At 46.4% G+C, this 10,851-nt stretch overlaps 1 protein-coding gene across 1 annotated transcript; it reads left to right on the forward strand.

Moving 5' to 3' along the window:
• The first annotated feature begins 6,628 nt into the window (after positions 1 to 6,628).
• LOC124649331 (auxin-responsive protein IAA17-like) lies at positions 6,629 to 10,439 on the forward strand. Its single transcript, XM_047188982.1, has 5 exons — positions 6,629 to 7,028; positions 7,638 to 7,870; positions 8,731 to 8,830; positions 9,203 to 9,264; positions 10,107 to 10,439. The coding sequence occupies exons 1-5, from the start codon at positions 6,730 to 6,732 to the stop codon at positions 10,142 to 10,144; spliced, it is 732 nt and encodes a 243-aa protein (XP_047044938.1). The 5' UTR covers positions 6,629 to 6,729; the 3' UTR covers positions 10,145 to 10,439.
• The last annotated feature ends 412 nt before the right edge of the window (positions 10,440 to 10,851 follow it).

Here is a 10,851-nt window from a genome sequence, read left to right on the forward strand (position 1 = left end):
TCGTCGGCACGATCACGATGAGGAGGAGCACGAGCGCCGTGCCAAGGGGGAGGCAAGGGAGCGAGACGACAAGGACAAGCACTGGGACTGCCCCTTCTTCAGACACTGCTGGGATTCAGGAATGAGCCGATTGCCCACAATCGGCAATTGCCCAGAATGCAACCAGAAGAAGAAGGAGGCAGCCAACGTGTCCGTGTTCGAGCGCTTAGGACCTCTCCCGCCACAAAGCAAACGCGCTGAGTCCCCTCGATGGGAAGATCTCGAGGATTCAGAAAACAAGGGACAAGAGGAAGAAGAAGACAGGTACCACCGGCCAAGGTGGTGCCCTGATGGGCTCAGCCGTTCCCAGAAACGCAGGGTTCAGCGATTGCGCGGCTCGGAGGAAGCCGAGAGGTTATACTTGCATACATTGAGGAAGGCAAGGCCTCGATTCGGCCGCGAAGGTTCAGCGAACCCCGGATGAAGAGGGTCGTCCACAGAGAAAGGAGTGGCGCCCCAAGCAAAGGAAAGCCGATGATGAAACATCGGCTGGCACAAACATGGTGCTCGTCCTTCCGACGAAGCTTAGTGCTCCACGTTTACACGATGCACTCAAGGTGGACGACAGCAAGCGCTCCAACATGATAAAGTCGTGAGATTGGGCTGGTTTTATCCACCGACCTAACCATGTAGTTGGAGCAAATCAATGAACAAACGCGGCGAGGCTGATCCTTGTGATCGGCCCCAAAAGATCTATGAAGGGACATTACGAAACCTTCACCGAGCAAGCAACGTGGAGGCCGATTCCAGCAATCGGCCAAAATTATCCTCACCATCCATTCCGCCCGGGTTCAATCAGTATCCGACAGTAGCCGATACCATCAATTCTCTTGACAGAATCGGCTCTGGGGGCACCCAGGTGGATAAAACACGAGGATATGCAATGGAAGCGTCTCATCCTTTGTCGATGGGTATCAAAGTATGGGGGCCGATGCATAAATCGGCCGTAAAAATCCAAAAATTCGAAAAATTTTGAGCACAGCCGATGCAGCAGACATCGACTTAAGGATATAAAAGCCGACGCATGGCCATCGACTAAAGAGGAATAAATTTTACGATCAGAGGGTCGATGGAGCACGAAGGGAGATTTTAATGGAATAACTCCTCAATGGAGTGGTTCAAGGGCTCGGATCCTCTCTTCAAAGAACAACGCCAAAAGCAGCAGGGATGTGCAGATTAGGCTAAGGGTGGTTTGCCTCAGACAAAGAAGTGGACTGAAGAAGCTCGGGGGGCAGCTCGCCCTGAAGGTTCTCTGCTTTGGTGAGCCGATGTTGTTAAAATCGGCTGGCTACATCATGATTTGAGGCTAATGGCGACACATTTAGCTGATGCCTGCTTAAGATCAAATCGCCACCTTACTAAGATCAGCTGTGCCACCGTCATCAGCAAAAATGGCTAGCTTGGATAAATGACTGAATTGGCCTGCCTCGCCGATTATCGTAAGAAACTGATGCGTTGCCATCGGTCATTAAGCGTGGATTAGGCCGGCGGTCGACAAGGTCAGATGAGGAAAAATCGGCTAAATCAGCATGAAAGAAATCGGCGAAAGCAAGTTAAAAGGAAATTTTTCATTAATATTGGGATTCCTTACAATGAAAAGCCGATTGCTCAAAAGAAGAACAAAAGAAGAGCCGGTTGCTCAAGGGGATACTGGTCCTACATAACTACTCTTCGCTAGCGTCGTCGTCGGCATCGCCATCGGCACTACTGCCGGAAAAGCCCTCGCCGTTGCTGTCCCAACCATCGGCTGGGGCTTCCTCCTCCTCCTCGTCATCATCATCATCCTCGCTATCCGCCCAGCTGCGGAAGCGCTTCGTTGGAGGATACCCAGCGGAGGAGGAGGAACCATCTTCTTCCTCCTCATCTTCTCCTTCCTCGTTGTCATCATCGTCTTCGCTGTCCGCCCACATGCGGGAGTGCTTCTTCGGCGGAAGCCTAGCGGAGGGGGAGGCCTTGGTCTTCTCCGCTTCTCCTTCTTTCTTCTCCTTGTCAAAGGAGATGGGGTCCGCCCCGGAGCGGAGATCGTCCTCTTCCTTGTTCTTCGACGGCGATTGGAGGGAGAGACTTGAAGCGGAAGAGGAAGAGGAAGACATGGCTGCGGGGAGAGAGGGTTTTTTGGTTTGGTGAACAGAGCAGAGCAGGGGGATGGAGTGGTGAACCGTGTGGCAAAGATAAATAAAGAGAGTGTAGTGGAGATTTAATGCCATGACGGTTCTCGAGGGCGTGTTGCCGAAATTGTCAATTCGTACAGGGAAGCCCAGGAGGCGAGACGTAATGATGAAGATTCTGCGGCAGTTCTGCTCTGCCACGACATGACCCGACGAAAGAAGAGCATAATGATTTTGGAAATATCATTTCCAAAACCAGGGGGCATGTGTTATCACCAGAATTTGACCGAGTCAGAGGTGGGCCGTGATCAAGATGGATTTGAAGAATATACATAGAAGAAATACGTGAATCGGCCTTTTATACCAAGTTGGGCTAAACTGCCCGTGTATCTGTAACATATTAGATCGCATCTTAGATTAGAAGATAGAGTTTTACCCGTGCACGGTTTAGTGCACGCCCACATTAGAAAGTCCCCTGGACTATAAATATGTACCTAGGGTTTATGGAGTAAACAACAACCAACGTTCACCCCAAACAAATCTCGGCGCATCGCCAACTCCTTCGTCTCGAGGGTTTCTACCGGTAAGCACCATGCCGCCTAGATCGCATCTTGCGATCTAGGCAGCGTAATGCCTATCCCCGTTGTTCATGCGTTGCTCGTGCTCGAAGCCTTTTTGATGGCGAGCAACGTAGTTATCTTAGACATGTTAGGGTTAGCATTGTTCCTCGTATAATATGCTACCATAGTGCGACCCTTGCATGTCTAGCCGCCCTTACACCTATCTTAGGTGTAGAGGCGACACCCGCTTGATCATGGTTTAGTAGATTCGATCCGTTACGGTTGCTCCTTGATTCTTCAAGGATTAGTTTAATATCTGCAATAGTTAGGCCTTACAAAGGGTTGGAGGATCCAACGGCGTGTAGGGTGACGTTCGCTAGCCCTAGAAAGGATGTTCCGAGGATCAACCTCGTGTTGGTTTTTAGGCCCTGTCTAGGATCGGCTTACGGTCACCATGCGCGAGCGCGAGGCCCAATCGTGAGTAGGATGATCCGATTATGCGGTGAAAACCCCAAATCGTCGTAGATCTCATCAGCTTTATCTTGATCAAGCAGGACCACCATATATTCGGACACCCCGTTCGGATCATGGGTGAATCGGCTCTTTGAGCCGATTCGCGAGGATAACCTCGAGAGCCGATCGAGACTCGTATTTAACGTTTACGTGTGGGCCCCGCAGGAAACTAAGCGAGGCATCATCCACACCTTCCCGACCGGTATAGGTCAGGTGGCACGCCCTTGCGATAGCATCGGACGTGCGACCAGGAGGCTTTGCGGGCCGTCGCTCTGAGGGACTGGGGCCAGCCGCAGCCCTAGTTGTTCCCGGCTCTACGGTGTTGCCCGTCTCTGCCCGCCAGGGGGTTTCTGACGACAACACTTTCCGAGCTCCATCGACATACAACACAAGACAATGGTCATATATGTGTCATTAGCCAATATCTATGCCGACGCAAATGGCCAAATGGGTCCAGGTTTGTACCTCAAACTCGGCCGCTTAATGGTCGGACAAGTCTTGGGTGTCGCTGTTGGTGGAACTTGTCATGATGTCGGCATCAAGCCTGGCCTTTGACAAGCAATGGCCCAAACGCACTGCTCCGACAATGGCAAGGGGCGGGGTAGGCAGCAGCGTTGCATTAGGTTGCATTGCAGAGGGAGGGGCACGATTTAGGTGGTGAGTGGTTGTGTGTCACTAGCAGGTGTGCTCTGGTGAAAGAGCGTGCTCTATCTCTAGTGTTTTGTGTGTTTATTAACAACATGAGAATGTATTTTACCATTTGTCCTCAAGTGTGTAGGATTCAACTTTAGCATTACGGATGTTGACCCACCTTTTTCCTATGTTCATCATCTCGCCATTTTATTGGATAGTTGATCACTGGTAATGGTGGATGAGAACTTGTTGAGGAGATGTGAATAAAATATGAGGAGACAAGAAGATGGATGCACAAATCTGCAGGGCGAATAATCCGGCCCTCAAATCCAAGTGGCTGAAGGTGAAGCGCAACGGAACAATGATGAAATCCTCAAGGCGGATCATCCGGGGTGCCGGGAGCAAAATATCCAACCCTTTCATACGGGCCCCAACAGGCCATCTCCCAGATGTGTGTGTGTGGGGGGTGTATTTTCCATCCGCCCTCGGAAGGTTTTTACATCCGCCCCCAGCATCGTGATGACCAGCTCCTAGATGGGGTGGTGGTGGTGGTGGGGGTATTCTCTATCTACCCCCTAGAAGAACATAATCTCCGGGCCCAGACGGATCATCCTGCCCCCCTCCCCGACACTGCAACGGCTACATCAAGTGTACGAGCTATAAAAGGGGGAGTCCTTTCCTCCTCAAATCAGGTCTAACATGACGAAGAACACTCTCTTTCCTCCATAGTTCTTCAGCTTCAATCGCGTGGATCTCCTTCCTAGCCAATCAAATCACACCAAGCTTTGGGAATCGAAGGAGGAGGGATAGATCTACGTACCTACCCAAGAAAATTTGTGATTCCCCTACTTTTGCTTTGTGGAGTTGGGAACCCTAGATCTCCTTTGTGGGGGTCCTTGTTGTTGAGTTCATCTAGAGTTTAGATCTTGTTGTGACTAGTTCATGATGTCGTTGAGAGCCTCAGTGTCCATTGTGGAGTTGTGCCCCAATCTTGTGTGAAGGTTAGCCGCCTCAATCGACCTTGCTAAGTGGAGAGGTGAGTACGCCTTTGTGGTGAGCTCACGAGGAATAAGGTGACGCCTTTGTGGCGGTTGGCACCTTTATGGTGCCACACCTCCTGAACGTAGACGTACTTCCCCTTGTGGACGGAACTACGGGAAACATATTGCGTCTCGTCTCCGCTTGATCCCGATTGTACCACTTCCTGTTCCTCGCGCTCTTTTACTTTGTTTCCATTTCCTTGTTTTCATCGCATAATTTAGGATGACCTTTTATTTGCTTTCCTGCTTCCGCCATAAAAATTTAAAAAACCTAAAAATTGTGTAGCGGCTATTCAACCCCACTTCCAGACGGTCACGTTGCCCTTTCACCTGGGAAGAGAAGAGGGGGGCGCGTGCGGATGCATTTGCTATGCGTGCTAACACATTTCTAGCATAAATTTGGGTTTTGAATGGATCGATACCTCGGTCAGTTTGCATTGGACCGCGGGCTAGGGTTTTCATGTTTTCCTATCCACGCGTACCAAAGTGGACAGAGTTACGCCCGTTTAGGCTGAGCTGCTGGAGATGCCCTTACATTAGTGGAGGTTATTGTTGTGAGGAGTTACATGTGGCGTTCCAATTATGTCTCGCAAAAATAAAATCGCAAAGGTGGCACACTCCATGTGAAAGAGAAACATGAAGAGTCAGTTTGGTTGCTTACACCGATTTTTGGCATGTGTAGAGGTTGGTTCTGGCGAAACAAAGCAGGGAATGCAACCTCTAATTCATGTTCTGTAACTAGTTTGGTTTCCAAAATAATTTATCTGCATCGTTTGGTTGCCTAAAATTTAAGTTTCAGCTAATTGTTAGCTTTCTAGGCTATGTGGCGAGCTTACCCATCATAGAGAACACGGCATAAAATTTGTTTTAGACAATTTCAATTCAGGAAACGACTAATATCGCACATAATTCGTACCACTAATATAGTAGTACCACTTGAACACAATCACAACTTTAATGTTGCACCACGAGTTCTCAAAGAACTGCTCGTGGTGTGACATAAGTTCATTATCTCAGAGGTTAATACATATCACCTCATAAAAAATGTAGACATGACATAAGTGTTTTTATCTACTCCCAAAATATGCATCATCATCAGCAGACGAGCCCCCCATGTTCCTCTAAACAACGCCCACATCTCCAACTCTGGAGACCCCTAAAACCCTAAGCTCTATTGTAGGCGAGCTCCCGCACCTGGACCTGACCCTAAGTTCTTGGCCTCATCACCTCGCCAACGATGTCGTGGCTAGCCACGTCGTTCCTGTCTCCGGTGAAGTGCGCCGCCGCCATCGGATCTCCTCTCTAAGCCAACCCAGTGTGCATGTGGGGTTGCTCGTTGATGCGCTTGTCGATGCATTGATCGTCGAATAATGAAACTCCCCTCTGCGAGCCTGGCAACCGACCGGGCCGAAAACTGCTAGACAGGCCGAAAGCTGCTGGACTAAACGGGCTGATAAAAGAGGTGGCCCGAACATTTCCTGCTCCAACCAAGACGTCCGATTTGGGTTTGTGAAACCGGATTCGAGCCGAAGACGCCCTTCATCTAAATTCGATGCTAAACAAAATATCTAAATTCGATGGTCACATATGTGGAAACAGTTTGTCAACTATGGAGAGTTCTGTCGTACAGTGTTTCCTTCACTGTTACTGGTACACATCATTACTGCGCTAATCCAAAGTGGAACACACTAACACAGCTCAGCTCAAACCAAGCTTTCACCTCAAACCACCCTCTCTCTCTCTCTCTCTCTCTCACGCTGCAGGCTGCACACACCCACTCTTCACACCTCACCTCTCCCACCCTCCTGTACTCCGGTTCATGTCCTGCTGCTCCCCATGTCGCCCCCACTCGAGCTCGACTACATAGGCCTCTCGCCGCCGGCAGCTGCCGCGGCCGTCGACGACCTCAAGGGCACCGAGCTCCGCCTCGGCCTGCCGGGCTCCGAGTCGCCGGACCGTCGCGTTGCCACCGCCGCTGGCGCTACCCTAGAGCTGCTCCCCGCCAAGGGCGCCAAGCGCGGCTTCTCCGACGAGGCGCCTCCACCGCCATCCGCCGCCGCTGCCGGGAAGGGCAAGAAGGTGGCGGACGAAGAAGAGGACAAGAAGGTGACAGCGACGCCGCAGCCAGCCGCCAAGTAGGTGGAATTAAGGATTGTGGGCACAAATCTTGGAGCTTCTCCACTCCCGAGGGGGTGTTCTTGAGCTCGTGTTGAGCTCGTGGAGAGTGGTTTTGCAAATTATGGAATTTTTCAGTGCTTTATACTTTCTTGGGGAAAATCATGTTGAGTGTTTGTAGATTTGTTTCTTCGAAGTGTGACTTTTTATGTGATTTTTTTTTTTTGAAAGCAAACGTAGGAATTGAACAAGAGGCTCTGTCCCGGCTACTTGTTCTGATTTAATTTTACATGTTTTCTGGTGGGAATTTGAATTTTCATTTGGGTGTGCAGGTGGGAAATGGAAACATTTCAAGAATCTGGCTAGTAGTTCCTTCTCAATTTCACCTTTTTCTTGTTCAACTTTACAAAATTCCCCCTTTTCCTTTTTATTTTCAAGCTTTGTTGCATCCTTTTTTTTGCCCAGTCTTTCTATTGCCAACCTTTATCTTACCTTTTTGTTTACGTTTCAGCTGCATTTTCTTCACAATCTTCTGATCCATCATGACCTTGTTCGATTTGTTCTCCTGATCTTAAAATTTGCTCTTTGGTAAAAAAATTGACAACCATGCCATGTGGTGTGTTGTGCAGGGCTCAGGTGGTGGGATGGCCACCAATCCGCAGCTACCGCAAGAACACTATGGCGACAAACCAGCTGAAGAGCAGCAAGGAGGATGCCGAGGCAAAGCAGGGCCAGGGGTTCCTCTATGTTAAGGTCAGCATGGATGGCGCGCCGTACCTCAGGAAGATCGACCTCAAGACCTACAAGAACTACAAGGACCTGTCGACCGCACTCGAGAAGATGTTCATTGGCTTTACAACTGGTGAGATGTTTCCACTCTCTGACTTTGCGAGTGTGCACTTCTGCTGGTATAAATTCGGCGTGCCTATTATTTATGATCATAGTGTGTGCCTTGAAAAACCAAGGTATTTGATTCGGAGGAGTAACGGTTAAGCTGAGTATTTCCTAGCTTCAACAATTTTAGGATCCATATAGAAAAAAATTAAGCTGAGTATTTCCTGGCTTCAACAATTTTAGGATCCATATAGAAAAAAATTGAGCATGCATCTTTATTTGTTTTACATGCTTTTTAAACTTACCTGGTCCTCACAAGAGGTTTAGGATCCAGTCTTATTTTTAATAAAAAAACGACATATTTTTTGCAGCAGAAAAAAGGGTCGAATTAATTATATACTGATTAGATTGTTATGTTGTCCCATTCAAAAAGATAGCGTTACTTGCATGATAAAATAGAACTTGACTCTGTGTCTTTAGGCCTTTAGGGTATCTACAAAGTCTACAAGATGGATATCTCTGAACGCTGATCAAAACATACTTCATCCTATTTTAATCTAATTTGCATGCCCCATACTCTTAGTTGGTTTAGTTTATTTTAGTGAAATTCAATTATATGTTCCAGGTTGTCCTGTTTTGATTCCTATGTAATAGAATATTACCCCTTAGTGATTTTTTTCGGAAACAGCAGGACTGTGCTGTGCATTTTTGTTGATTTTGGGTTACCCCTTAGTGATCAACTGATCATCAGTTTTATGGAATCATACACAAGGTAGCAGTGGGAATAAGGTGTATATCTTTTCCTAGAAATTTTAGTGCACGCATAGGTTCTCTTCTGTTTGTTTTATTTGGCCTTACAGGTTAGTCTGTCTGGATGTGCCATATCAGGCAAGGGTGGTTTATCTGAGAGCCGCACGGATGGCGAATATGTGCTGACTTTTGAAGACAAGGATGGTGACTGGATGCTCGTTGGTGATGTTCCATGGGAGTAAGTTCACGATCCTAAGGGCTTCTATCTTTTAAGGATCTAAGGATCTCCTTGATTCACATGATTCAGAAAATGCACGAATAGGAAAAACACAAGATTATTGTAGGAATGCATGTGCAAAACAGAGGAGTAGAGCAATTCAGTATGTAGACTTAGGTGTTTTATTTGTATAGGAAGAGAAAACAAAAATACAGGAATCCTAGTAACCATAGGAAAATCAAATTTAAACCAATGTCAAAAGGGAATATAGCACGTTCACCATGCCACGAAAGACACTGAACTCAGTCTTCGCGCATAGGGAACTAAATGAGGTCCAAGTGGCTTGTAGAATTCCTGCGTTAATTAAAACATTTTCTTCCGCTAAAATTGCAGAATGTTCGCTGACTCCTGTCGTAGGCTCAGGATCATGAAAGGTTCAGATGCAATTGGACTTGGTAAGTTTGTGTTCTGTTCAATGCACTTATCAACGGATCTCACATCCCTTTCTCTGTTACCTAGGCTCGGATCGTCAATTGTTTACCATATTTCTTTTTGAACTATGTGGACATCCTGCTATTGCTTATAGGCTGTTTTCCTTCATAGGCTTGTCTCGTTTTGTAAAAGTAGAAGCTATGATAGTCGATTTACCCTACTAAATTGCTCTCGCGGAGTAAAGTCTCCGCGTTATTGCATAAATATGTTGCTTTCTTAAAATGACACATGCTCCCTGCAACAGAAATAGCGAGATGATTCTTTTCCAGTAATATGTAACACATATATGCCTAGGTCATACTTCACACACATAATACTGATAGGGTAATCGGGGTGAACTAGTTTTTTAGGCATCCATAACCAATGAAATCAGGCAATAGGAAAATTTTGTAACTTACTATGCATACTGTTGTGTTGCATTTAAGAGGAAGAATATCTGTAATCTAATGTCACATGTATGTATTTCACTGTTACAAACAATTAAATTCCTTACAGTTTTTTTATAGAAAAATCCGATGCAACATTGAAATATTCATAGCATGCCGGCAAGTGTCGTATCAACATTGCACCTAATATATGTCTTTGTGAGTGCACACAATCACTGGAAAGATAACACAATGTGAATGAATTGTTTGTTCAATGCATAACCTTTTTGTTAGATAATGATTGAATACATAACTCGGTATGCCTTCAATGGCATTTGGTAGTTAGTCATTAGTAGATGTCCTAATTAATAATTATTTTTTTCCTGTAAAAAGGTAACTGCTCTGACTTCCTCCGTGAATTGTATCTTATTGATTTGCAGCTCCAAGGGCAGTGGAGAAATCCAAGAACCGCAACTAATGGTTGCTCCCTTCAGTCGAAAGCAAGATGGAGACAATTAGCCTCAGGGCAAAACCGTCTTATAGTTCTAAGACAGATTCCGCCTTATTGTTTGTACCACACTGTTTGATGTTCTACAAGTAAAAAAAAACTGTATCGTGTTATTTTAGGGTCGCCAAATCTCCTACGGGACATAAGCTCTATCTGACTATGCCCGAGTCTTTGTATGCGTGCTATTCCTAATTGTGTAAATGGTTTGGTACATGTTGTGCTTCAACTATGATTGAGCACTCTTTAAGTCCTACCTACTTTGAAATGCTGTCCATGAACTGTCTGTACACTACATGTATGTTAGAGTGAAGCTTCCAAATGCATTGTCTGTCAAGGCATCAACTGGTCATGTTCCATTTCATTGACTTCAATTTTCTTATGTTTATTTGGGGAGGCAGAAGCAACATGTTCTGAAACAGTGATCCTCCAAAGTAGTTTGTTTGGTTCTATGTCCATGCTATTCATGGTGAAACTTCCCTTTCCAGCCAGCTTGAGTGTGTATTTTTCAAAAACAAAAAAAGAAAAGCAGCTTGAGTGTGTAGTTCCTGGGTGGGGCAATGCAGTGTATGCAGTTATTATCTTGTGGAGATCATGATGGTTGTCTAACCTTTCTTGTCATTTAAAAAAGGCTTCCATCTCTACCATCATTCATGTAACATATAATATTATCATTTCTG

This window comes from Lolium rigidum, chromosome 4, assembly GCF_022539505.1.
Source record: "Lolium rigidum isolate FL_2022 chromosome 4, APGP_CSIRO_Lrig_0.1, whole genome shotgun sequence".
NCBI lineage: Eukaryota > Viridiplantae > Streptophyta > Magnoliopsida > Poales > Poaceae > Lolium > Lolium rigidum.